At 47.2% G+C, this 27,952-nt stretch overlaps 8 protein-coding genes across 8 annotated transcripts; 4 read left to right on the top strand and 4 right to left on the bottom strand.

Moving 5' to 3' along the window:
* Positions 1-931: 931 nt before the first annotated feature.
* On the top strand, positions 932-1,920 carry TGAM01_v210898 (hypothetical protein; the record flags this gene model as incomplete). Its single annotated transcript, XM_018809757.1, has 2 exons — positions 932-962; positions 1,022-1,920. 2 exons carry the CDS (start codon positions 932-934, stop codon positions 1,918-1,920), a joined length of 930 nt encoding a protein of 309 aa, XP_018657019.1.
* Positions 1,921-2,914: 994 nt separating this feature from the next.
* TGAM01_v210897 (hypothetical protein) lies at positions 2,915-3,772 on the bottom strand (the record flags this gene model as incomplete). Its single annotated transcript, XM_024550910.1, has 2 exons — positions 2,915-3,601; positions 3,662-3,772. Coding segments are annotated over 2 exons (798 nt in total), but the record flags the coding sequence as incomplete, so codon positions are not given.
* Positions 3,773-5,831: 2,059 nt separating this feature from the next.
* TGAM01_v210896 (hypothetical protein) lies at positions 5,832-6,344 on the bottom strand (the record flags this gene model as incomplete). Its single annotated transcript, XM_018809759.1, has 1 exon — positions 5,832-6,344. The coding sequence occupies one exon, from the start codon at positions 6,342-6,344 to the stop codon at positions 5,832-5,834; it is 513 nt and encodes a 170-aa protein (XP_018657021.1).
* A 2,285-nt stretch (positions 6,345-8,629) lies between these two features.
* On the top strand, positions 8,630-9,921 carry TGAM01_v210895 (hypothetical protein; the record flags this gene model as incomplete). Its single annotated transcript, XM_024550909.1, has 4 exons — positions 8,630-8,734; positions 8,788-8,866; positions 8,954-9,131; positions 9,450-9,921. 4 exons carry the CDS (start codon positions 8,630-8,632, stop codon positions 9,919-9,921), a joined length of 834 nt encoding a protein of 277 aa, XP_024404354.1.
* A 1,048-nt stretch (positions 9,922-10,969) lies between these two features.
* On the bottom strand, positions 10,970-14,485 carry TGAM01_v210894 (hypothetical protein; the record flags this gene model as incomplete). Its single annotated transcript, XM_018810798.2, has 1 exon — positions 10,970-14,485. One exon carries the CDS (start codon positions 14,483-14,485, stop codon positions 10,970-10,972), a length of 3,516 nt encoding a protein of 1,171 aa, XP_018656000.2.
* Positions 14,486-15,607: 1,122 nt separating this feature from the next.
* On the top strand, positions 15,608-16,848 carry TGAM01_v210893 (GTP cyclohydrolase I; the record flags this gene model as incomplete). Its single annotated transcript, XM_024550908.1, has 4 exons — positions 15,608-15,654; positions 15,715-16,073; positions 16,164-16,468; positions 16,543-16,848. 4 exons carry the CDS (start codon positions 15,608-15,610, stop codon positions 16,846-16,848), a joined length of 1,017 nt encoding a protein of 338 aa, XP_024404353.1.
* A 6,520-nt stretch (positions 16,849-23,368) lies between these two features.
* Positions 23,369-24,703, top strand: TGAM01_v210892 (zinc knuckle; the record flags this gene model as incomplete). Its single annotated transcript, XM_018810796.1, has 1 exon — positions 23,369-24,703. The coding sequence occupies one exon, from the start codon at positions 23,369-23,371 to the stop codon at positions 24,701-24,703; it is 1,335 nt and encodes a 444-aa protein (XP_018655998.1).
* A 699-nt stretch (positions 24,704-25,402) lies between these two features.
* TGAM01_v210891 (hypothetical protein) lies at positions 25,403-27,430 on the bottom strand (the record flags this gene model as incomplete). Its single annotated transcript, XM_018810795.1, has 2 exons — positions 25,403-26,976; positions 27,403-27,430. The coding sequence occupies 2 exons, from the start codon at positions 27,428-27,430 to the stop codon at positions 25,403-25,405; spliced, it is 1,602 nt and encodes a 533-aa protein (XP_018655997.1).
* Positions 27,431-27,952: the final 522 nt, after the last annotated feature.

The following is a 27,952-nucleotide window of genomic DNA, read 5'->3' as shown; positions in this document are numbered from 1 at the left end:
TCGCTAATACTAGCAATTAAAAATTATTCTAATAGTAGCCTGAACTCTAGCTGAGATTATGGAATACATTGGTTCTATGGAAAAGGGGTTATAAAAGTAGCGAGAAATTGCAGCCGCCAGATGCGGCTGAATGAGAACCCAGTAGAGGGTTCTCCGTGATTTCATGGGTTAGATAGGGTCGAATTCACTACAAAAATCCTACACAGCTGGACTGCAGCGTGCACTGTACTAGCCACACTACGCCACATAATGGCCCGTGCGGAAAGAGATTCTAAACAGGTAAAAGCCGGACACTTCTTTCGGTCTCTTCTGTACTGTTCAGTAATATGATTAGAAAACATGTTGCTTAGCAATAAAGTGTACAGCTTATAGCACATGATTACGCCTCAAGGCCGAAAATTTCGTCACTAAAGGTGGAACCGACGGGTAATTGCAACGCCAGAATTAGTAAACCCAATTACTAGAGCACCTCGCAAACGCACAGGCGTGTAGTTGGGCTACAAAGCTACGTGCCCATCTATTGGTACTTTATCAAATCTTGTTTAATCTCTTCCGTGGTACATTTGAGAGCAGCTGGTGAATTTTACCATCAAGCTCCTAAATAGCGTTCCTACCGCTAGAAAGGCTAATAAGTCTATCCCATTGATTCGTTTGTTTCAATTGTTAGTCATCAAACGGCACACCGACTACTTATGACTATGATATGATTCCAAATACAACGTCTACCCTAATCAAGACGAAGCTGCTACAGAACAAACAACCGCGCCTATTTATACTCCATTCTTCCTGGAATTTGTCCAATATATCGACCGAATATTCTTCTCTTTACATGTATTGAAGTTGAGGTCTTCCACATTAGCTAAGTTACTCGCTCACGTTAAGACTATCCCTGAACTGTCTCGACCAGGCATACCACGGCAGCAACGGCACGATGATTATCGCTAGAGAGTTTTTGCTGTCGTGTATGCAAGCCAAGTTGTCCTTAAATGCGTAATACTAGCTAATTATACATGTTGAAAAGGCCTGGCGTTGGGGGGATCATACGCCCGCAGCACCAACACTGTTTCGGTAGAAAATGGTCACATTCACGGCCGCGAAAGTTTCGTCGACAACGACGGCGTGAGAATTCACTACAGATCATACGGCTCTGGACCTCTTCTTATTCTGCAACACGGTTTCCCAGACAGAGAGACGACCTGGAATACCTTTCAAGTCCAAGAGTTTGCAAAGAAATATACTGTTGTGACTCCTACACTGCGAGGTTATCCACCAAGCGATGTCCCGCCGGAAAAGAAAGATTATGCTGCTGCCGCCTATGTTTCCGACATGTTGGCCGTGATTAGAGCAACTGGCAAAGGCCCGGCTGTCATTGTGGGACACGATGTTGGAGGCGGCATCGTGCAAAACTTTGCTTTGGCGCATTCGGATATGCTCAAGGGCCTGGTCATGGCCAACACACCAATTATCCCAGTTTTCTTCTCCTTAATTGAGTTTGACAGCCACCAGCAGCAGCTATCGGAATATACAATACCATACTTCGCATACCAGCCAGGCCAGCCGAAAAATGTTTCTATCATAGTCCAGCACATCTTGAACGAAACATACCGCGATGAGATTGCAGACTACTTGCAAAAATCCCCTCTCTATGGGATGCTTGACTTTTACAGCGAAAACTTTCCTGCGCCTCCATATGGACAAAATCTCAGTACTGAGGGCTTGACTCAAACTGTCCCCAGCGCCATTATCTGGGGAGAGCGCGACCCTTATTTTAGTCTGGCTATGCTCAATGGCCTCGAAGCCTGGTTTGACTATGGAATCAGATTAATCACGATTCCAGGAGCAGGTCATTGGTCATTTAGAGATGAGCCGGCTCGATTCAATGCTGAGTTAAAGTCTTTTCTCGATATCCTTGAGTACTAGGACTGGAAACTCATTATCGATGGCAATATCACCGGTATAATCATTTCGCAGGGATGAGATATTGGTCGCCCTACCGACAGTTGTATAATGCTTTAATTTCTATTTTGAATAATAATAAAAGCTGTAATTCGCCAAATTTGACATAGATTCTTCTTCCACATTGCGTAAGTGTACGCTAGCTTATTTTACCCCTTTATCTACACACCTCCAATAATAAGTCTTTGCTGCACCAACTTTGTGTTTATAAGTCACGTTCTTTATGCTTCTTTTTCCCTCTTAACGACTGATATCATTTGGAAAAAATATGCTTTTTTCCTTTGAGGCAATATTTTATTTGTAATTAGGACCACCGCTGCGGAGGGTTTAGTTGTGTATTGTGCGAGGCAGGAGTCGATAGCAGTAGCTATGTTCAATATAACATCCTGTCTGTCCCATTGTTGTGCGTTGATCTCTTTGATCTGGTCCATGTTTTTGTCTTTGGTGAGGGAGTTACCCTTTTGGTTGAGAGCGGTGGCTTCCTTTACACCGCTGAAGATTGAGGAGTTGAGTCCTCTGTCCGTTTTTTGCGCAGCTGCCGCCGCGCTCGGTCTGGCCCTGTTGAAGCTGGGGGAGGGCATGTTGTCTGTATCGAAGTCGTCTCCGAAGCGTCTTTTCTTCTTGGGAGTGAAGGGGAGCACTCTGGTCTCTCCTGACTCTGGGATCGAAGGGGTTGCCTCCTTCTGCGGTTGCGGTGCTGTCGCTGGTCCGGGGGCGACGATGTCAGTGCTGTTTTGGTTGTCTGGAGGGTTTGTAGATGTTTCCATCCCTCCAGAGTCCCCAAAAGGGACCGTGTAGCAGGCACTATACCATCTTCCAGTCGTTTATCGCCTGTAGCATAAGACTTTGGGGAATCACTGGTAGGAGGCGTATATCAATCCACATACACCTTTCAATAATAATGATCTTATTTCACGTAATACAGAGTGCTATAAGCGGGAAATGCATAGATTGTCCTTTAGGACGACCAATCCAGATCATAGTCGGTGTTTTCCTCCGTCGTGGTCATATCTTCTTCCTCTTCAGATACAGGATTGTCAATTGACCACTTGTTTAACCCCTTTAGCTGTTTGTCCGAAATATTAAACCGCTCCTCAAATGCCTCTCGGACCATTTTCCTAGCTCTTGGCTTAAAAATTGAGGGATGAGAAACAACAAACAACGTTGCATTGTAAGCTGCGTTGCTATCCTTGACCTCTGATTTGAAGTCGCCCAAGAGAAACAAATATAAAAGTCGAAAAGCCGAATCTCTTGCTAGGCTTCTGGATGCAATTTCTCGCCCTTCCTCTGCATCCCAGACCATCTTGCCTGCCCTGAAATCTTTCATAATATCGTGCAAATTGCGGTTCGATAGAACATCAACACACCAAAATTCGATTGTTTCGCAGAGCACGTGGTAGTCCTTGAGTTGGGTTGGCATCTTGCGTAAAATTTGGCGGAACCCGTTGGTCACTCTATCGTTAATAACGTCAAAGAAAGGCAAATCATCATGAGTTACCACAGCAGTCATGCTTTGACCAGCAGATTCTTGAAATCTTATATATGATTCAAAGTATGGTATCTTCTTTATATCGACATGATAATCTTTCGTTCCAATACAGATTGGAACAGTCGAACCTTTGTTGCTTGAGGGAAATGCGATATCCTATCTTCGTCAATATAATCTGCAAGATATAGCAATTTCTTCCGGAGTGTAAGAAGTTACCTCCATTATTTGTAAGAGCGAGTTCGATGAAAGCAAGCGGGCTATGGGGTAATCTTGTGGAGAAATGGCTCCCCATAAGGTGTAAATCGGCAATGACGTCGATACAATTCTGTCTGTTATGAAATACTATCACGTGATTCTACACGCGCTTTGTGCTTGGACAAAAAAATTGAGTACAGCGGTCGCCGACTTCAGTCCCAAGCATCTTCTGAAGATAGAAACATAACAACATAACAATTCAGGCGGGAACAGCAATTTAGCAGTTCCGCTTTAGAATTTAAATGAGCAGTCGAGTCGAAAAGGTTGGCCTGCCAATCTGCAGAGCCTGAGAAAAGCCGCCAAGGAGCTTTACAACATATCTGAATAGCATTCGGGGTAGAGGCTTGCTAAGAACAGCCTTCTTTGACGGGGTTCACAATAATCATGGGCCGGTATGATCGTTTGATGGGCAGGCATCAGGCTATTTATGTAAAGTAGCCAGAGTCAGAGAGGATTGCATTATACGCGATTTTTGAAGAAAGAAACAAGAAAGATATGATGCAAATAGTAGAGCAGTTAGCTATTCTCCAGGGCAATATTCGTCAGCCCATCTGTTTCCTGGTTGCACCTTCTTGGCACATGCCAGAAAGAACCTCTACTTCAAGCCCATTCAACTTGGTCACAAGTTTGTCAAGTTTCTGAAGAAACTCCGCATTGGTAACCTTTGTTCCCTTCGAGGTCCGGTAGCCGTTTCTTTCCCACTTGAATATCCGTTCTGTCATACCTTTTACCAGGTACTCTGAGTCGGCCTTGATGATGGCCTGTTGCAGCTTCATCCCCCCAACCCCCTTATTCCGAATGCTGATGGCCTGCTCAAGGCCAATGATACCAGCTTTCAGCTCTGCAATAACTATGCAATTGTTACGACCCAACGATTCGTAACAGTACGTACCAGGGATTAGGTATGGACCGAAGGACCAATCATACGAAAGTCGACACAGGCCGCTGTCGACCTTGATCGGCCTACTACGAAAGTCGACCGCCAACTCTCTTGCATCATTCAAGATCGTGAACGAGAATGAAAAAAGGACCTATGCAACCGTTGCGAAATAATGATGTATTCAAGCCACAGCATACAATGTGGTTCGTGTCGGAAAACCTTTTCGTCTCTCTATTGCGGCGATTGTGGCTCCTATCAGCAGAACAGGTGCTTGCAATGTCGAAAAATTACCCTGTCAAAGAAACAGTGTATGATTCAAACATTTAACAATAGCAACGGGTTTCCCTCTCCAAATATTCCTTATACACCCCGAAAGAACGAAAAGAGTTGCGAAGACTATAGCGAAGTCTTCCTCTGTCACGCTCGTCTCTACACTCTAGCCGATAGGTACGACATACCAGAATTACGCAAACTCTCTTTGCACAAAATATATGTTAGTTTGAAGGAGTTCAAACTTTATCCGAGCCGCATTGGAGATATTGCGAACCTAGCTGGTTATTCCTTCGAGAACACGATTACGGAGGACAAATTACACACGTTGATGGTCGACTACTGCGCATGCGTAAACGAGGACATGCTCGAATACGAAAGATTATTTCGATTAGCTGATGTTTCAAAAAACTGTCCGCACGTTGAGCACCTGTTGTGCTCATCGACATCGTGCTCGTAGAGCTTCTCTGAGGTAGCGAATTTTATGTTGCAACAAGTGCAAAAAAGGTGCAATTCCTCCAAGTGGTCATTAAGATCATCGTGTTCTGCGAAATCTGGCGCTGGAGTGCATAAATGGTAAATGTTATGACTTTGAAAATCGTGAAGATACTGCTGCTTGGCAGAGTTTGAATTAACCCTCTTGTTACATCGGGACAGCCGTAGGCTTGTCGCGAAGGCATTGCTGCTTCTTCGGATCGCTCTTTGGCGGCTTTTAGGTTATTACTAGCTCACTCTCGTGCGGGGTTGTGATGTTTCTCAAGCTTTTTATGAGCGGGGAAAAGTCGTGCCGATTTCCTTGGGTCGATTCATTGACCGGCAGCGAATCCTCATCAAGACAGCCTAGCTTGACAGCAAACTTATCAACCATTAGTTGGAGGTGTTAAACACTTGTTCGCTAAGTTTCGTGACAAAGGGGAAATATAGAATCTTTATACATATAGACAATCTGATAGAGCTAGAGAAGGCCTCAAGCGTGTGTCTTCACAAGACGAAGACTGCTTTGTTTGACGCGTGCCATGGCCTTGACAAGAGGAAGATGAACAGCTTCGTTCCTCGTAAACCATACTGCATAGCACGGTTCCGCATTGTCAATCTCGTACAGCCGGTAAGCGCTTCTGCGCGACGATCAGCTTTACGAAGAGGCCTCTTTGTAAATGGTATAGGGTCGCGACTGTCGTTCCAGTCGATTTTCGGAAGAGGGTAATTCCCATCAATGTATAGGCTCCAGGCCTCAACTTCCTGCGGAGGCATATCGGCAGTCGCAATTTTTATAGTATCGCGTTCCTTGATTGTAGCAGCCGCGTAGTTTGTCATGGAGGCGATACTCTGCCCATGGCGCATAGCGTCGGCCAGCGCTGTCAACTTCCGTTGGAGAACATCGATCGAGTCACCTTTCTCGGGGATCGGTACCTTGTCGATGTGACTCACGGACTCAATAGTTGACTCAGCTAAGCCTTCCGTCGATAAGGTTTTCGACTTAATCGCAACTTCCATTGCGTTCACCAGCCGAGCGGTTGGGTAGGTATCGTGGTGCCTTGTGTAAGTCCGTGCTTTCCCCCAAGATGGCGCGTAAGACATCAATATTGGTCTTTAACGCAAATCTGCACTACATGCATAAGACAGCAGCTTCGGGTTAATTGTACTAGAGACTAAGAGCAAGTAATTTGCTGATTCCTGTCTGGAAGGGCTATCGAGTTTGCTAGTAAATAATTCCATTTGAGTCAGACTGGGAGCGAGACATGATTCTACATTTATAGAATTTTAAGGCAATTATTGTAGTATACCATATACCACGCAACCGATTCAGCAGGTTTGCTTAATATACATAGAGTGTGCCTCCTCTTTAGTGTACCTTTTCAAGTTGTTGTCCATAAGCAGTATCTGTCCCATCGCTATGTATTGTTTCTTTTTCTTTTTTTTTTTTTTTAAAAAAAAATAATAATAATACTGTTTACGGTCTTTACAACATTCATTAGAAAAACTTTGTTCGAAAAATATGGCGTTGTAACTGTAGAGTATTGCTGGTAGGACCGCACGTACGTTACAATTCCTGACAGATACACTGGTTAATCCCAGCACTTCTTTATTCCATACACTTCATATCATCTGTAGCTGAGCGTGGAAATAACTTCTACTGGCGCCGACTAATATATGAGTGATTAGTGCCCAAGGCAACCCCCAATCCCACATTCCGGCCAGAGGTTCGTATTATGTTCAGGGAGTAAGAGCCATAGAATACGCTGACGTCCCAGGTTCAGCGCAGCGCACGCTGGAAACTTACTCAGTTCGTTTAGTCTCTTAAGATTGCCAGAAGCGGCTCATCTAGAGAAGAAAGCTAGACGGATCAGCGAGGCAACCTTATCTTGCCTTGGAAAGGGAGCTGCTTACAGACATTGAAGTCTCTGACTGGCAAGTCATCGGCACGCAGTCTTGGCCACTGAGGAAGAGTCGCATTTCAGTAATGAGACACCGTTCAGCGCTCTCCGAATTGTGGAAGATTCAGAGGCAGGGGAAGATGTTGCTAGTGGCCGACAGCTTCGACCGCGAGGTGTCAGGTCGCAGAAGCCGGTTAAAGTTCGGACGAGGCGCTTGCGCGGTTGGCCACACTCTTCATCATTGATTTTTACCGAGGCTGGCGTCGCCAAATGTATTGTCATGTGCAATAGCTATATCAAGCATCCAATTAAACGGCGTCAAGTGACCTCTTCCATTTACTCCTTCGTTCCCTTTGTTATGAAGCTTCGAGCTCTATACTTTACTGTATAATGGAAGAAGATTAGACGTACCGGGCATTGATAGAACGTGTAGACGGCCCTCATGCAGGCGTTGACACACACAGTCCGAGAAGATGCCAAAGTCGAATCCGTTGAAAGAAGCAAATTTATCTGTTCACCCTCTTGCCGGGTCCATCATTCTCTGGCTGTGGAAGTAGGACGGAGACTGGAGGGAATCTTTCGGTTTGTACGTATTTGATTGAATGCGAAAGTGATGAATCTTAGATGTATGCCCCTTCCGACACATCTTTACTTTTCTGTCTGACTCTACGCGACGTGTGCTCATGTCTTGTGGTCTCCGGTACGCAGTATGCCTTTCACCGAGAAATCGGATAAAGAGCAGCTCTCAACAGGCGGCGTGCCGAAGTGTTTGGTCCGTTGGATGCAGTCCGTTGCCCGGCGCTACTATACAATACTCTGTCTGGGCTGTGCGATACAGTGAAAGGCGATCTCTTACAAAGGTGTCCTTGAGAAATGCACCTTTAAGGGTGGAAATCAGGAGAGCGTAGATAGCAAAGTCTACGATGGTGACGGGGCTAAAACTGTCTTTTGTGGTGGATCTTTTATCCCGAGTAGAGATGATGAGCTGACTTATCTTGGAGGCTTGGCGGAGGGCATTAAACGCTATTGCAAGCTCTTTTTGGGATATTTCCGGGTGACTCATGGCGTCAAAATTGTCTCTTTGCTGAACAGTGAAGATTAAGGCGATAACATCAAGATGGCAACACCAGAGCACAATTTCATCTGTTCTTTCATTTAATGGATGGTAGGAGTGCCCCGATTGAGACAAACTCGGATAGATGCATTATCGTGCTTTTAGCTGCTAAGCTATCGCCCTTGAGTTGGTTGGGTGGTGCTTTGCTCTACGGATTCTTAAGTCACTCTCTGGATCGTGACTTTATGATTCTATACGGACCTTTAGAATGGCGCTCGCAGCCTGCGGCGGAAATAAACCTCCGGTTCCCCCTCTGCAAAGGTTCCAGAGCGCACAAGTGGTGAAAAACGATGGCTCACCTCAATCCTGTCACCATAACGACTGCTCCCAGCCAGGAACCATTCACGCTTCAACCACTCATCAGGCAGGCGCTCAGCACTCGGCGCTGCATCGATGTGATCCCAGTGCTGGCTGCGACGCCCGAAGACGATGACACTCACGCCATTAGATTGGTGCTGGGGGACCGCGAGCTGTGCATCCAGGCCTTGCTGCACCCCGACATGTTTTACCTAGTGGAAAGGAGAGATGTATTTGTGGGATGCTATGTGAAATTGGGGGACTTTGTTATACGGTTCGAAGAGCCTGAGGGTGATGGGCAGAACTCTTTGACCAAGGGGACGCGGAGCATGACGAGAAGGAGAGAGAGAAAGAGGACGAAAAGGGCATGGTGTACTTGATTGTCAACGAGCTGGAGATGGTTGGATGGAACGAGTCATATATGGCAATGTGGCGTCGACATAAAAAGGCAAAGACGCTGCAGATGCTGAGCAGCCAGCTGTGGTCACAGGCAAGGTAAGCACAAACGAGCAACTCGCAGGAGAGAATCAGGGGATGGTATCGGAAGAGGCACAAACGACGCCAAAGGCATCCAGGCTAAAACGAGGCGCTGTCCGATTCGCTGACCTGCGAGCCTCGCCCTTAGTAAGACTCCCAGCAAGGCCAGATTCCAAGACAAAGACAAAGCCCAGAGTCCAGGACCTCTGGACGATAACAACGATGACGATGACGACGATGACGACCTGTAGAACGCGTTCGAGGCCTTTGAAGCCCGCGAAAGATGACGCCCGAAAAGCCCGCTGCATCCAATGCAAGGACGATAGCAGTAGCCAGTGACAAATCGCAACAGCAGCCAATTGCCTTGCCCGAAAATTGGCACGACCACCAAGTTTCCCTCAAACTCACAACGTTGCGGCTGATTCCACACCTCCCCTACGCCCAGAACTGGTCCGTCAATGTGCTCGCCACTGTGGCCTCGCTCTCGCCCGTGGAGCCGTCGCATCTGCCGCCGGGCAAGCAGCGCACGGCACGCATCGCTGACCCGTCAACGGCCAAACAGGTGCAGCTAACGGTGTTTCTGGATCCCGAAGGGTTCGCGCCCCGAGTGGGCAGCGCCGTGCTCCTCGTCGGCGTGAAAAATCATCGGTTCGATAGGGGTAGCCTGAAGAAGTACGCTAGCGACGGCAAGAGGGAGAGCGACAGGCGATGGTGGTTTGAGGACCCGTGGCATATGTCGTGGCTGGATGTGGCAGGCATCAAGAGCTGGTGGCAAGGCGTTGAGGAGCACTACCGGATGGCTGGTTGAGCGAGCGAATCAGTGGGGATCTTACGTTTTTTGTCTTTCCCTTTCTTTTCCTCATTCGTCCTTTGGTTTATACTGTACTCTCTCTTTCTCTCTCTTTGTCTCGACATTTAGGCGGGATTATTGGAGCTGGTGCTGGCATTCTTTAATTATGTGGGCTGCATGTCTTGGAAGATGGGGCGTTCTGCTGCATCGAGACGGCCGAGATTGCACAATACCGGCATAGATTCGAGATGAGCCAGGCCTACATTGCACCAGTAGTTTTATTCTTGGCATGACTAATGGGCGAACCCATTTCGACGTTGCGATCAAACTACTTACAAGGGAGCAGCCGTAGCGGTAACACAAACCCGGGGTAAATCAGATTGTATTACTACTACAAGAGATGAGTGTGGTTCTCAACTCCATCCATCCATCACCACTAGTAAATGCCAATAGACGTGCCAAATATTAGCGCCGCTCATCACAGGCAGAAGTGAAGCCCCGACAGCCCAGTTGAATCTAGACGCGGACGATCCCCGGCCCCATAAGGCAGCTGTGCCGATAGCAAGAACAACGACGACGAGCGAAGGCACCGAAGCAATCCATTGGCGAGAGACAAGCATCATGAGAGGAAAATGCGGAGGAGACGCAAGGGCGGGATCCAAACCGTAGCAGTGGAACCACGTATCAATAATGGATGCCATTTTCTGCTCTGCTTTGGAGCCTCTTTCCTACAGTGCGTGGATGGATACATGGGTCTCACGTACTGCATCCCAAGCTATTACAGGTATTGCTGCGCTGTGCTTGGGGCCATTGGGCGAGGGCTTGCATGAGGCTTGCACCCCTCTTCGGTCCTGTTCCCGCCCAAGACCCAGCAAACGCCAGTTCGGTGAGCAGATTTGAAGCCTGGGCTTTTTGAAGCGAATTGACAAACAAATCCAGCAGCTTCTTCAATACATAGACACGCCCGTCATCACAAAGCTTAGAAGCAACGCTACGGATGCAGAATCAGGGACAGAAACATGTGATAAAAAATGCTGCACTCCAAAATTCCAATTACTCTTTTTATCTAGGCCCCGCCAAACACCAAAAGGCTTTGAATTCTGATCCCACCATAGCCATGATGATACAACAGCTCCCGACCACGGTGAACCGGAAATTCGGCTATAACAATGATGCTAATATCCTCATTACTGATGCCTGCTTTGGCTAATAGTTGAAGTGTTGCATAAAGCGTCCTTCCTGTGGCAAGTACATCGTCCACCACCACCACCGATGCGCCCCTTGGAATCAAATCCAGGCTCATCTCAATCTTCTTCCCTTTCAAATTGTTAGGTTCAGAAGATGAAATGTGTGATGAAGGCTTGTCGATGGAAACAGTGGGTGGGGGAAGCTTGCCGGCTTCGCGGATTAGCGCCAACGGGACGCCAACTTGCTGGGCCAATGCCGATGCATACACGAAGCCTCCCGCTTCGCAACAGGCCACCATACCAATTTTATCCCAGTCATTTATGAAGTGAGTTTGTAGTAAAGAAGTGCACAAAGCCAACCCGCCTTGCTGTTGGGCGATGTTGAGCACATGGCGGAACTCGATGCCTGGACGTGGGAAGTCGGGCACAGGGAGTACCATACTAGCCAGTCGCTCCAGGTCCCCATGGAGAAAGGGAAGCAGGTACGTATCGGCAAACCTCCTTACCGCCTCATCTCCTGTTGCTCCATTGTCAAAGACGAAGCTGGGGCAGTAGTCCAGTGTCGTCGAATTCGACTTACAATTGCTGCCATTGTCGCTACTATTGTGATTTTCGCAATCATGAATTTCGTCTCGATCATCGCCGTCGGATTGGCATTTCCGGCGAGTCTGCCGCGTCTTTTCGCTAGCTGTGACCCGAATGTCGAGTAATCTGCTATTCGGAATTAGATGCGACAAGGTCGCAGTAGGCGCCTCATCTCTCATCCCAGTGATCACCAGCACATCCACATCTGCGGCTCCGGATACCACATTGAGAAATTGTTTTTCTAGAAGCCAAGATTGTTGTCGCATCTGTTCTTTGAAGAACGCCGTCAATGACGGCCGGTGTTGTTCCTTGTAAGCCCGATCCCATAACAGACCATCCAAGTCAGCGCCGGTAGCTGCTGCATATTCTCGCTTGATGGCATCGCTGATACTGGCCTTGTGTACCTTGCGGGGTTGGTCGGCAGATTTAGCGAGCATAGGAACCCAAACGTCGGCGCAGTAGTCCTTGCCGACGCCGCTTTCTCCCGTAACAAGAATAATGAGCTTCTGTCTCTTCGGCAGTTTCGAGAGCGGACAAGCGTAAGCCAGCACGTTGTGCAAGTCCAAGCTATGTTTTAGCCGGGCCAGGCGCGGTCCGTTTGGGCCGAAAGCCTTAGCCGCCAGCGCGGTGTCTCTAGGGTCTGGCCCAAGGTCGGCACCATAAGCTCCGCTGCTTAAGGGCAGCAAGCTCCTGGAGACGCCATACACCCACTGTATGGCAGCCTGAGTAACCTCAGTTCTGCTCTGGTCACGAGGCCAAACAGCGGTTATCACGCAGGCAAAGTCCCAGTCGCGACAGCCGAAAGCCGTGGCAGCATCCGCTACATCTCCGACAGCTCCACCTCCTTGTAGCAGATGAAGATAACAGAGCGGAGAAGGTCGAGTCTCCATGGCTGCTGCTAAGGCGTTTGCGATGGTCGTGGCCCCGATGTGTTTTAAGAATAAACATCGCTTGAATGAGGAGGTTTTGCCCCTACTGTGTCCGCCGTGCATCCCGGATATGTACATCTCAGTTTCGAATAAACCGACGCCGTCAACGGTCTTGCTGCTGTCTTCCGGCTCAAATATCGTACTTGTAAGCCTAGGTGGGTTGGAAGGAAGTGGATTGGAAGGAAGTTTAGTCGTAGTAGAGTCGATCACTGTCACGCCAAGGTGCATCTGTGAGTTATCTGAAAATAAATATGCGTCCGCGGATTTGTCTCGAGGGAGAGTTCTGGCATATTGATCGAAGTCCTGAAGCTTAAGTCGTATATCATGATCGTCTTTCAACGGGATACTCCAGTTTCGAACCAAATACTGCCGGGCTGCATATGTTTCAAAGACAACGCTGACAACGATGCCAAAATTAGTCCCCGCGCCTTTCAGAGCCCATAATAGATCGGTCTCAAGTTCTGACTGCACGGCACCGGCCGGCCGATGTCTACTTGGTACGCGACCGACGTACAGAACCCGACCAGAGGCAACGCTGACCATCACAGCACCCACAATGGCGTCGCACGCGAGCCCATGCAGTCTGGCCAGGTGTCCAACGCCGCCTTGCAGCCATAACCCTGAGCCTACACTTGGGCGGGCTCCTAGAGGTACTGTCACGCCTGCCGCCATAGTCTTGCTGACAATGTCTCCGGTATTACAACCAGCCTCCACGACAACCAGGGGAGTAGAATCGAAACTCAGTTCTCCTCCCCCCGTCTCAGCTGTGATTATGTGTACTTGATTAAAAGCACTCATGTCGATGGAAACGACGTTAGGCCAAAGACACTGGGCGCTATGGCTCCCACCGATGACGGTTAGGCCAACCTTATGTCTCAGGGCCCATTTCACGCACCATTGGATGTGCCCGATTTCCGTTGGCCTTACAATCGATGCGGGACGGTGGAGGCGGGCCTCCTGGTTTTTGATTATCCTGCTTTCAGTCATTAAGGGCACATGCGCCGTTAATTCGGGTAATGCGGTTGCATGTTTAGTAAAAGTTGCCATGACGTTGGGTGAACTGAACAGGAGATGGTTGGGGTCTGCTTTTTCACGACGGCCCAGTACGTGGCACAGCTCACGCCATTCGCCTCGGATAGCTTCATCTTGAGGGGTAAAGCCCGCGATGAAAGAAGTAAATCGGTCCAATGTCTCGTCGTCGGTTGCTATTCGAACGATCCCGGTAGGAAAAGAAGCCGTGTGATGACATACTAAGCCGTCAAAGTTCAGGTCGCCATCACGGTGGAATATCACCACTATTCCGCCTTCTGGGTCTTCGTCAAGTAATTTCAGTGCGTCTTCGATAAATCTGGATTTAGGTTTCATGCCATACATGCTATGGCAGAATAGGACGACATCAAACTTCTCATCATCACCACTAGTCCCAATGCTGGTACCGCTCTTTGTGTTTTTGTTGTCGTTGTCTGGTGCGAATGGGATCCGATGAATATTGGGGCGGCGTTCCAGACATGGCAGGGGACATTCTGTTCCTGAGCTGGGGTGAAACCATTTGTCTAGTCTCACGGCAAACAGGTCGTTGGGCTCGAATGCAACATATCTCGAGATCTTGCGCCTGACGTGATAGGGCAAGTATCCCAGAACGCTCTTTGGGCCGGGTCCGATTTCTAGCACCGAGATATGAAGACGCGATTCGAGTAAACGGTCTAGAAGCGAAGAGAGCTGAGGGACAATGAAGTCCTGGTATGTCATCCATCCCGAGCCCTGCACCAAGACGTCGAAACCGGCGCTGTACTGCGGCTGGGACAACGGCTGCGTTGCGTACGATGCTGTCGCTCTCGCCGTCTGCCTAAGGGTTTGCTTCAGGGTATCAAGAGTGGCCATACCGGCTTGATAGAAGCACGCTTTCGTACTGGTAGAGACAATAGAGTATGCTTGCGTATGGATGAGGATGATTTGATTAAGCTGAATTGCGTGCCTATGGAGCTGTTGCCGCTTCTTATCCGCCCCAATGTGGGGTGTAATAGAAAGGTTGGAATGTTAGATTTAATCTCATTCTCATGCTTTCTCTTATCAGTGAATATTCGCTCCCCGAAGTTGTTGAGATGATCAAATCCTGATTAGATTGTGGGTGGGACTTCAATGTACACGCGCGCGTTACGTGATCTCGGCAACATTAATGCATGGCCACGTTAGCTACTTCATTAAGCACAGGGGTTTTCAGCTCACCCTATCAACGAAGACCACGTTTACCGCTGGATGTTTCAAAGAATTTATGGGTTCCCCTTATGCGGATAAACCTGTTTTGGCCGGCCTCCCGCATGGCCTATTATGTGATTGTATTGGAAAGAGGAGGGGGGAGAGAGGGGGGGGGGAGCGAGATCCACGTTGCAAGACAAAAGTGCAATACATGTATGCATGTATGATGGACCATATTGATAGGTTATACGTCGATAGGTTGTTCTTAATGCGAGATTGATATCCATTTCCACCCTGAAGGAGAACAAAGCGCTCAATGCAAAAGGGACCCTTAAGCCCCAAGAGCATGTGATAACTAGAGTCAAATCTTTAGGAATCGAGTGACCATATGATAGTGAAAGCTGCAAACATTCAAGCCTACACCCGGTGCAGCAAAGAGCATTAGCTCTAGAGTATTCAACATTCCACAATTCATTGCGTTCAGCCAGATGAAAGAGTCACGATCATGTACTTAGCTATACCTGTAATCCATAAGCATGCAGCACCTTACTTCAAGTGTACAAGGCTCATGGAAGTTTTGTGATGTCATGCAGGACAATGAGTGGCTGGCCTCCCGCATATAGTGGCCGGCCTCCCGCATAAAGACAACAAATGGACCATTTCAAAGAGGGGGGTTATCGAGCCAAAGCCTGGCCGTTCTATGGGCTTGGATGACTGTAATTGGTCTATAATGCATGAACAATAGTACACGTATCGGTCGGCCTCAAAGGTTGCTAGGGCGAAAGGTGAGATATTATATGGTTGTTAATGCGCTCTGCTTCATGGAAAATAGCCGTTAAGATAAGTCCAAAATGGTATATTTATCGCCCAGTTCATTTATCCGTAAATTTAGTTGAGAAGTAACCCTGTTGCAGGATTATTCCTTTGGCCTTTGTTCCCGAGCCTTTTCAGGTCGCTTGGACTTTCGGGTCCACTTGCGGCAGAATTTCTTTCCTTAAATATCTTACTTCTTGCCTCTTTTCCTCCTGGTCTGTAACAGTTCACATGGCTAATCCCAAAAACGGTAGCGTCCTCTCTAAGAAGCGGGGCCATAACACTGCTATTATCTCTTCCCCGACCAGCCATGATTTAACGCAAGATGGGCGCAAAAGACGGAAGCTGCGAAATGCCGCCAGTGATACCCGAGACGACTCATCCATTGAGAAGGTTCTCGTCCCCGAGGATGGCATAGCAACGAAATCGTCCGGCCCAGTATCCGGTTCTGATGGTCTTTGTAGGTTACTATAAACTTGCTCTTTTACTGAGTACTCTTGCGGCTCGGTACGAGTTTCTTTGTATGGAGACTCACTTTTGAACTTCCCAGCGATCGAAACTAGAACCCGCCGAGGAGAGAATCAGGAACAGGCCGCTTTACGCCTCGAAAAGATGCAAGGTGCTGTGCGAACTTTGTTAGAGTGCATCGGCGAGGATCCAAGTCGTAACGGCCTGCTGAATACGCCTTCACGTTATGCCAAGGCGTTGCTGTTTTTGACCCAGGGCTACCATGTCAATGTGGAAGATATTGTGAATAACGCGCTATTTTATGAGGGCCATAACGAGATGGTCATTGTCAAAGATGTTGACATATTCAGCCTTTGCGAGCACCACCTTTTGCCCTTTACAGGAAAGGTAAGATCTTCCTTCTCCCGATGTGTCCTATACACTCGACCTGGGATAACGTGCCGGCTAATTATCTCTTCTAGATGCACATTGGTTACATCCCCTCCAATACCGTGATCGGCCTCTCGAAGCTTCCTCGAATCGCCGAGGTATTCTCTCGTCGCTTACAGATCCAGGAGCGCCTCACCAAGCAGGTTGCTTATGCCGTTATGGATATCCTGAAGCCTCAAGGTGTTGCTGTCATTATGGAGTCTAGCCACCTGTGCATGGTGATGCGTGGCGTTGAAAAAACTAATACGACAACCCTGACAAGCTGCATGCTGGGTTGCTTTAAGCGCAAGAGTAAGACACGAAACGAGTTCATGCAGTTTGTCGGAGTGAACCGGTAGGATGAACAGGAATCGGACTGACCGGCTTATTTGCGGATATGTGGGAGGTCGGGGTTATACGCATATCACAAAACGAGCAGTAAAAAGACGTTTTCGTGTATCCTGACTCTGTAATGGCGGTGCACGAGATAAGAAAGGCTTTCTGAAACGTAATCTGTCTAAAGAATCATTGTGGTACATTTGAGTGGATCTTTATTGATGATACTGGTCAAGAATGAATTGTACAGGACACAGACTGGCCGGATTCTGTATCGCTGCCTAGTAGCAACTAAATTTAACCCAGACTGAGAACAGCACGCATACGTAGCACTTTTGTAAGCTAATTATCGGGTGAGTGTTCTTATTCAAATCGCCCATCCTAGCGCTGATTGGACTATCTATTTTGTTCTATTCCCACGAAGAGAGAGAATAATGCATTCATTATTTGGTTGCCATTATTGGTGAAACAGATGCACACGATGAGTGAAAGCAAGCTGCGCAAACTCCTGTCCGGATCCCGCATTGCATCTATAGAGCCGAGGTGGGAGTCTGTTTTAATGACATTAACATGATCTTAGCGGATTGTGGAAAGGGCGGTGCTTCGACTTTGCGTGTCTGGTTTGAAGGTTCATCCAACAAAGCCGATGAACAACATTTAGCTACTTCTCATACTTCTACCTTGACGAACAAACGATCCCGGACGGAAACGTGAGAAGTATAATAGACTACCACAATATAATCCATGTAGCAAAAGATCTTGAAGCACATTAAAGAGCCTTCACTTTTTGTTGTACGTTGATGCAGGGGGCTCAGCATTTATTTGCAGAAAGGTGTAGATTGGAAATCGATGTGTTTGTGCTTTGGTATGAGTAGACTGAAGCTGTCGCCGGGCACGTCTAGAAATAATATGTCGCTTTATTGCCTTTGGGGGTTAATTCCTCCTTCCCCGATGCAAATGCTTGAGAAACTCGTGGCTCTAGGTTTTCTTCATACGATCATTTCCATTTAATGCGATTTATGACTCTAAGTCTCTAGCAAGCCTCCATGAGGCGGCCGTATCATGCGAGCACACGATACTTAAAGGGGAAGAACGTGTTACGACTCTTTATCACTACAAGTGCTTATGAGTACTCTTTCCTACCAAAAATTAGAAAGAACGTAAAGAAAGAGGAAGCTCTTTCTGCGCAAGACAATATGTACTGGCGATACTTCTTTTGAGTAAAAAGAGTACAGGATCTTCAATCTCAATTAGTAGCTGCTCGGTGGATGACCGACTCTCGTCAATCCTACAGTAAGACAGACTCTGGCAGACCAAAACACCTCCCAAGTATATCCAAATCTCTTGATTAGTATTTGAGAGACCGGCAGCTTTTACATACTGGTTCGCACTACCACTTAGAACATACAACTATTAGTAGTTGGAAATCCAGGGTCTCGTCAAATTCTTTTATCATGATTGTTTATTCCAAGTTATATTTAGCTTCCAGTTTGAGGCATTAAAGATGTAATAGTAGATGAACGCGACGGATAGAATGAATTTTGCATTATTTCTCCCGGCGATCCTTTCAATCTTTCACAGAACGGCGTCTCTTATCGAGAAGTAGCTTCACAACTTCGAGATGACCTTTCTTCGCGCCGACTTCAACGGCGTCGATCCATTCTTAGCCGCAGTGGTTAGATCAGCTCCCTTATCGAGAAGTCTAATCTAGGTCATTATTAGGCACCCCCCATAATACTTAGTTCCGTCATTTTTTGGAGCGATTTAAAATACTGATCCAATTTGGCTACCATGCGCCTGGCATATACTCTCGCCCGCATGTTGTCTGGGGAATGGCGCTGCGCCGCCTGCTCCAACCAGATGTGTTGTGCCTCTTCCCTTGAAGCCGTGTCTCGGGTAGGGCGAAGGCCAATCATCTGGCTTGGTGAGGGGTGGAGTATACAACTGCTACCTATCACGTGGCTGGCAGCCTAAGAAGGGGGAAATCGAGGCTGTGGGTGATGGCGTTCATAACCGACCATTATTCTAGCAAAATCTTTCAAAGGAAACTACTGTGATCAGTTCATGGTATAAACTTGCTCTCCCAACAGAAAGGCTAACAATCCCTCTCCTACTTGGATAGGCAAGAAAAAAGAGCTCTGCGCGACAACGATTGTTCGATGATGGCATGATGGATCAACAGATGACCCCATGCCGAAATGTTTCTATTCTTGGCTTGCTACGGGGGGTTCTCGAAGAAATGACAAAGGCAAATCCTCCAATCCCAGATGGATGGAAGTGTGTGGAAGAAATATTTCGAGCATCTCGTCATATAAGCCCCGACTATTTAGCCAGCCAAGAGGCACTTCCTATAATTAGATGGCTTCTTACACAATATAAGGACTATCAATGCGACGACAAGATATGGATGCTTACGCAAGAAGTCTTCGAGGCATACGGTCGTGCACATCACAACTGTTTAGCCAGTCGAGGAGCAGTTGCATTTACTATGCAAGCAATCCAAGAATATGAAAGACGTGGGCGGGGGGATGACGCATGGAAAATCGCGCAAAATATATGCAAAACACACTGTGATACAAACAGCGATACCGAAGCCGAAGAGATTGAAGACTTTATTAGATGGCTTTCCAAAGAATTTGATCTTCGTGGCCTCAGTAATGTCCAACGGATGCTTCGGAAAGAAGCATCTGGAAAAGATCGTCGTGTGAGCCGCGGGGGAGCGGGAGTTGTAAAAGCAGCAAGACGTGGGCGACGTTCAAGACAACAGATTCCAAATTCCAGCAGGAGAGTTTCTCCCAGGACACGTGCTCAGAATGGCGAGACGGGTATGAAGAAAGAAGCGAGTTGTTAGTGTTTTTGTTGTTATTGCGAAAGAGAAGTAGGCTCAATCCAAATTGAAGTATGCATTCAGGCGTTGTGCTGCGTCTGATACATTAATTTTTTAGTGGTAGTCTATTATAATTCGCATATTTCTGTCCGGGCACGTTTATTTTTAGGGTAGAGATATCGGAAGTAGATACTTATGTAGTTACCTTTTACTTCAAATTTTGCGTTCTTACACCACAATATGTTGGCGTACAATCCAACGCACTCATACAACAGCCATTCTCGTCTATCCCATCACTGCCAATGTGCTAATGATGATATTTTCCTATAGTTTCCGTTCCGCAACGGGTGATCCAGCATGCTTAATACCATATCGAAACTTGCTCGTTGCAATCTCTTGGCGGTGTACCTACCAATCCTGTCGGATCCCGACACCACTACCTTCACGCCTCGATTCGCCCCCCGTCTCTGCTTGGTTGGTTATTAATCGATATGGGGCCGCTCGCTTCACTCCAATGATTCATCCGCTGCCAAAAAAAACACATCAATGCCCGCCACTTGTCTCTGTACTTTCCCATGTCTTGGGCTCCATTTTCCCATTGACCGACGTTTTGGGCATAACGTATATTTCCTTCCGCTCAACTTCGTGCTCTATGGCCTTTGGTGTCTCCGACCCATCCGGTCTAGCGGTGGAAAAATGGGGATTAGTGGTGTCGTTGGTGGCGGCAACAACCACTGGCGTAACTCTTCCTACCTTTGATCAATGCTGGGGATTTCTTTCACAACATTGCTATCTTGTTTAATTTTACAAAATAATGTTGCTTGGTACATATACTGTTTCTTCAATAAGTTGCCACTTTATTGACCCCACATGCAAATCTACAATTACTGTAAATAAAAGTGATTTGCTGTTTCCTTCATAGAGGTAATGAATGTTTTGTACCCTGGGGTACGCAACTTGGGCAATATGTTTTCTAGGCCTAACTCAATACCCAAAGACAAATGACTTCTTACTATCGTTGGCATTGCGCACCTTCTATCTAAGGTGCCTCCTCTTGGATCAATGGCTGCACGGCTGGCTGCCGCCTTTTTTTCCGTAGGTTTATCCAGCTGTGCTTCTTGTGGCCATGAGCTTGTATTTTTGTATTTGGCGAGCGATATGAGAGCAACATCGGCATTTCATGCTATCAAATCTTGGGGGGCTCAAGAAATGATATTGGCTCTATGGTTAGCAGAGGAAACTAAAAAATTTCTCAATCGGCCTGCCTGCCGAACGATGATACACCTAAAACCAAGGCTGATACATTCTAAGCTAAGCCATGTCTAAATCAACTCTACTAGAATTGATCAGAGCCTTTCCATTGTAGGCCTTTTTTGCTCGGGCCACATACGGGTATTCATCGTATCCCAACCTATCCGGCTTTGGTGGCGGGATGATGGGGATTGGTGGTGTTGTTGGTGGCGGCACTGACCACTGGCGTAACTCTTCCTGTGTTATGATGATGCCTGGGACTGCCGTCACAATATCGTTAATTCGTCTAACCTCTGCAGCTACTGTATTGCCGGGATATGCTGTTGCTGTAAATGGGCTGCTACTTCATTGGCCACACTTGCAAACTTTGGAAACTTGCAAATAATGCAAATAACAAACGGGTACTCGGGCAAATATAACAAAAGGATTTTACATTCACCTGGCTACCGTTTTCTTATGAAAACAAAAACCCCCTAAAAATAATTTAAAAAAAAAACTAATACTTGCCTTAATACATAATAAATAACTTACTACTGTTATTTCTCTTTTTTCTTCTGCCTCTAAATGCAATGACATTGCTTCGCTTACCTGTAATTAACCTGTGGCCTGCTTGCTTTTGAATTTTTATATGGTGTATTACTAGCTTCTGTTTTTAAATCCCTGATCGTACACTAGCTTACTTATTCAACACAATCCACTTGGGACCGCCATGGCCGGTTGTACTGCAAACTTCAACCTAATAAATAACATAAAAAACTGGGCCGAATGGCTAAATAAATAAATAGACGGGATGCCCTCGTCGTTGGCTTTTGCAGCATTTGCATTTTGGCCATTTTACCAGCCCGGGAACCTAATCGCTTTCCACACCGATATTTAACTGCTTTCTACCCCCTGGTCGTCAATAGCATACTTTCTTTTCACGAGGAAGCTGCAATTGCCTTCTAGATGGGCTATTTTACAAAAAGATTTCCACAGCAGTAGAACAAATAGAGAAGGTTTCTCGACAGGCGGCGTACGTTTGATGTACGCCGCCCTGTAGCAATGAGGCTAATATGCTGCCGGCCGCTAAAAGTGGACCTAACGGGCAGTCTCGCCCACTAGCTGCCCCAGCATTTTCGCAGTTTTTTCTTTCCTTTTTCCGTCCACTTGTCTCCCGCCTCATGACTTTTATTATTATTGGCTACTAGGCAGTACATCAATGAACGGCTTTCAATGCTTTATTAAGTTGTTGGTCGTAATGAGATTTCGGGCTGTCCGCTGCCTCGTAGACCACCATTTTTGTTGAGGTTGGTTTCATCCTAATCATGGGGAGACCCAATCTTCGGCGGCGAGCCCCTATCGGCGAAAAGCTAGATGACATTGATCGTAATAGCCCGCCACGCGAGAGTTTGCGCGTCCCTCCCTCCCATCCTCCCCATGATGATGGGCTCCTCAATCGTTTGGTAGTACGTTCCTCCAGATGGGTGGAATCGCTGTGGTGGAGGCTGCGACAGAACGGCAACTACTTCACCTCCAGAGATGTACCAGGCGAACATGGCTGAAGCTCCGTGAACGTACCTAGACCATTCCTTAAGCGAATTATTACGATGGCATCGCAGATGCTTGATATCCATTAGAGGGCCCATGGCCGTATTCAGTGTCTGCATGCCACGTATGTCAGCCCAACTCTGGGCAGTTTTACGCGGTATACCGCTCCATAAGACCTGGCGATTTGGTAAGCAGGTTCGTTGGAATTGCTGATATATCTCGTAGCTTTCGCTGACTGTCAAGAATAGTTGGATGACTGCACGAATTGCTGATGGAGGCTCTTGTCCTTCTCAAGGAGTTCCATGAATATTGGGTTGGTTGGCACTTAATATAAGTGGGCTGGCCATGAATTAAAAGAGCGCATAACTCATTCTAAGTCAGATTTAGCCGCGACACCACGTCCAGGTTACTAAGTAAGTTGCAACAAATATTGTCTACGAGACCACGCTAGTCAGCCAAATCATCGCTAGTAATGATTTAGATTCTCACTATAGGAAATCTTACTATAGATAAATCCTCAAACCCAGACCATCATAGAAGCGGCAGCAGATGTCGTCAAGCATTATAAGTCCAGACAGCGGAGCTGTGATGCTAAGCCTCAATATGGTCGCTTAAAGCCTGGCTGACAATTGAATCCACGGGTAATTAGAGGTTCGTTAACACATCATTGCCGACTGCTTGCGGTGAAGTTGCATTTCACAGCATCATTGAGGTTGACTAATACGTAACTGCCCTCTCCCATATCTGCCCCACAGCAAGCCCAAACTTCGGTCCTCCATCTCGCGTTGGCCACCAAATTCCCGGACACTGTCTAGCCGCGTTCACCTACGCCTACTGCTAAGACGGCACAAGAGCGTAGCGTTTGTGTCGAAGTCAGATCGCTGCTTCCACACATTTACTATGATCCCAAATCTTTAATACATGTAATTACTGTCACCATGGCTACGGACGCCGATCTCCTCAAGGTTGAACAAGCATTTGGTTACACTTTTGAAAATAAAGAAGACTATACAAGGGCAAAAGCGTGGCGTCCAATCTCGCTGCTTGCCACCCTTGGCAAGGTATTGGAGTCCGTGGTAGCAGAGAGAATCTCACATGCTGTGGAAGTTTATGGGTTGCTCCCGACGAACCACTTTGGAGCTCGCAAGCAACGATCGGCAGAACAGGCCCTACTACTTTTACAAGAGCAGATTTATATATCTTGGAGGCGTCATCTTGTTGTAAGCCTCATTAGTTTCGATGTCAAAGGAGCCTACAACGGAGTATGCAAAGAAAGGTTGCTTCAAAGAATGAAAGCACGCGGTATCCCTGAGAAATTACTTGGATGGGTAGAAGCATTCTGCTCAAACCGGACGGCTACAATTCAAATTAATGGCACCTCATCAGAGATCAGAGAATTGCCCCAAGCTGGCCTTCCGCAAGGCTCTCCTCTATCTCCGATTTTATTTCTTTTCTTCAACGCGGATCTAGTACAACGACGGATCGATAGCAACAAAGGAGCCATCGCATTTGTGGATGACTTCACAGCCTGGGTTTCAGGCCCAACTGCACAGAGCAACCGTGAGAAGGTTGAATCGATTATCACAGACGCATTGGCCTGGGAAAGGAGAAGCGGTGCAACTTTTGAAGCTAGCAAGACAGTAATCATCCACTTCACCAGAAAGGACTATAAGAATGACTCTGCACCCTTCACAATCAAAGGACAAGTGGTCCACCCGAAAGGCTACGTCAAGGTTCTTGGAGTGATCATGGATGCTGAACTCAAGTACAAAGAACATATCGCAATGGCAGCTTCTAAAGGACTGGTAGCAGCAATGGAACTAAAGAGATTAAGAGGTCTAACCCCAGCAACAGCAAGACAGCTATTCGCGGCCACGGTGGCCCCGGTGGTAGACTATGCTTCGAATGTCTGGATGCACAGGTTTATATACAGGCTAATGGGACCCATCAACAGAGTGCAAAGAGCAGGAGCACAGGCAATCATTGGGACGTTTAGCACTGTAGCGACAAGTGTAGCCGAAGCTGAAGCCCATATTGCTCCAGCTCGGCAACGGTTCTGGAAAAGGGCAATTAAGATGTGGGTAGACATGCACACATTGCCTGACACCAACCCACTCCGAAGGTTGACCTCTCGCATCCGTAAATTCAGAACTTCCTTTCGATCACCCCTCTATCAGGTATCGACAGCACTTACGGATATCCCAATGGAACAACTAGAAACCATCCACCCGCTCACTCTAGCGCCCTGGGAGGAACGAGTGGAACGAGTTTGAATACAGAATCCCCGCCCCACCTAACCCTCATCTCCACTTGACTCTAACCTTCACCCCCCCATACGCAGCGAATGCCGCTTCAGCCGCCGAAGATAGGACACTGAACACTTGGGGAATAGCCCCCAAGCCAGTTCGATAATAACTTTACAACACCACGGGAATCCGCAGACAGAGACATAGCAAGCAGGGACACTTGACCGCCAAGCCGACTTACTACTGGTTAAGAAAACAATAACTCAATTTGGGCAATTTGTGGAATAGCATATTATGGGGTTAAGGAAACAAGATCACAGATTGGGCAATGTACGACTTCATATGGGCTTGAGGAGACTAGGATACAATTTAGGCAACTTGTGTATGTATTAGTAATTAGTGCCCTTTCGGCTCAAGTGCCGCCGGGCGTAATAAATTGTATTGTATTGTATTGTAGCTGCCCGACGCACTCGCTCTCAACTCTTGTTCAAGGCGTAAAACCTCAGGATTATTAGAAATCTCGATCTCTTTCTGCGTAGGTAGTTGCATTGGTAGTCCCTCTTCCCGAAATTGTCCTAGAACTTGGAAGTGCTTGACTGCCTCGTGATTGGCTGGCTCATCAAGGAAAGCTCTCTTGCTAGCTGACACTAGGTCCTTCTCTTCTCTACCCCTCGTCCTCTTCAACACTGGTGGTTTTGTTCAATTCCACGTCTTCACCAATAGCCTCTAGCAGTCATGCAAGTCGACAGCTGAGTCTATTCTCTGACTCTGCTGCCTTCTGAATGCGGTCTGTCTCGTATGGCGGTAAATACAGTACACAACAATTGCATCGGCGTTATTGCCGTTACTCTGATTCCTGCGATGGCTGCTCGTACAGGCAGTAGTGAATACTACATCTTGACCTCTGACATCGATCTTGCACTCAAATGAAGCGTCTGTCGAGCGTCGCGTATCATCATCCGCAGTGGGAAGGAGGGCATATGCGGGCCCAAACATGAGGCTAAGAATCCTATTCCACCAATTCATTGCCCGGAGGAGATGCCACAGTGTGACTTTCCTAGCGTGCAATGAGCCTTGCGTGAAACCAACTCTTCTACCCTGGTAGATGCGTCTCGTTACGTATTCGACGGCATTGCCGTTGATCTTGAGCTCTTTCATGCTGAGAATTTGCTGGAAGGCAGTATCCATGTTACTGAGATGCAAGGCGCTTGTGAACATGGCGGCAAGACCTAGCAGTGCTGAGCCCAACAAGGCGATGGATCCAATCTGCGTGCTGGAGTCGTCTTGCAGGGGCTTTGTTGTGTAGGTACTGAAGCCTGTAACGACGCAGATACTGAGCATGGCCGCAGCATTGGCAATAACACGCTCCAGGGCACTTTCGGCAGCGGTTTGGAAGCTGTTTCGTGCCTTTTCTTGGTCATTTTTCATGCTTTTCATGGCGGCCTCAAGTACTTTTGTCTCATTGAGTGAGCGCTGGATTGCGGGTGGACGATCCGTTCGCCCCGGAAGTACGGCTTCATAGGTCATAGGAATGAAGTCGGAACCTGCACTCGATTTGTCGATTTCAGTGAAATTGAGAGGGCTTTTGTTATCTCTGATGCAATTGAAGAGATGGCAGCGGTCCACGACAGCGAAGCGGGCCCGATGCAGGAGGCTCCATGCTGCGCCCGCACCAACTTGCGTGAGGAAGTACAGGACTGAAGACCACACGAAGCAGAGATGGATGAGGTAGCCAACTGCAAATATGATGATGACCACAAGTCGAGGCATGCTGTCGTTGCTCTGTATACCTATCGTGAAACCATTGAATATGACGGTTGTTGCCACTGTTGTGCACATCAGCCAGAAGCTGGCCCATTCCCAGATCGCCAGCTGAACAACGGCTTTGGTTGCTACTGAGCCACTTGTAAGCCAGAGATGACCACCACGGATTTCCCTCTTGTTCGCTCGGCATTCAGCACGGCATTGAGCAAGGCCTTTGGCGACTCGATGCTCTATTGATTCCGAGCTCAGGACACCGAGGTAAAGGAGCCTGATGTTGTTTAAATGCCGTTTATTTTCATGGGGAAGAACATGCCGATCGCAAGTCTCATCTGGCCAAGTGGTGGCGAGAATAGCGCTGATGTTTTTTCCTATCGGCGCGAGAGGAAGTTTGCTGACATTGATCAGGTAGCCAGCACGTCCAATCAAGACAATGTAGGTCAGCGCGACGATAATGATTGAGATGATAGATAAGTATATCTCGACCCCTTTCAAGCCATCACTTAGATGAATGGTCTCGTTCGCGGGAATAATACTGGCTTTGTTAGATCAGATGAACTGGAAGTAAGACGGTTGTTCTGAGAGTTCAATGACCGGGTGAGCGAGGATAAGAGAGACATAAGACGAGAAGACGGTGATTATTCTTCGTCGCTGTAACAGTAGCATCATATGCAAAAAATGATATGCACTTCTATCCAAAGAAACGATCTGTATAAGATCCGCCAGGAATGTTCGCTGAAAATTTCTCAATGCCATAGGGCGATGCAAAAGAGACTCGGCTACATTGCGGGGTGAAAGCGTTGCTTTTCAAGCAGGCAATAAACACTAAGCCAATTGAATCGTCGAAAGATCCCGACAGCTGGTTCACTGCCAAGGATAAAAGCGACTGTCTCGTCACCACTCGCGAAGTTACTTTCTTAACGCGCCATTTAGTGTCTGTGTACATGGTCGTGTTGGAAACTCACCTTGGTCAAGAAATGCCAGGTTTCCCATTATAGATAGGTGCAGAAGTACGGAAAGTCGGTTAACAATTCATAAGAATATCGCAATACAGGAATGCCCTGTAAAAGCCACAAACTTAAAGACATATTATATCTGTTTCTATAGAAGAAAGCTGTGCCGAGGATAGTATAACTATAAGATAATCTATATACTTTGGCCTAGTACTGTAACGCCCTCAAGAATATAAAGGTAATACTGGAATGCATAGTACTAAACATAGAGGAGATGGTCGTCTAATAATGGCGTAAGTATGAGATTAATTAGGTACTTTAAAATATCAATAACTTTAAATGCACAAGATAAGAGTATAGTAATTAGCTGTAGAAGTTGCCTATTCATAACAGCGTTGTTATAAAATAATATAAATTCTAAAGTAGTAACGCTATGAAGCTTCTAAAACAATGGAATGTACCACGCATATACACACATAGACTTTATTACGCCCGGTGGAGTCTCCTCCAATAGGGCAATGGAATGTACCGGTATAGCCTGAAGTATAAACGTAAATTAAGA

The sequence above is a fragment of the Trichoderma gamsii genome (genome assembly GCF_001481775.2).
Source record: "Trichoderma gamsii strain T6085 chromosome Unknown Scaffold_76.2, whole genome shotgun sequence".
NCBI classification, from domain to species: domain Eukaryota; kingdom Fungi; phylum Ascomycota; class Sordariomycetes; order Hypocreales; family Hypocreaceae; genus Trichoderma; species Trichoderma gamsii.
Note: the sequence above shows the minus strand (reverse complement) of the source record. Positions and strands in the feature narration are given on the sequence as shown.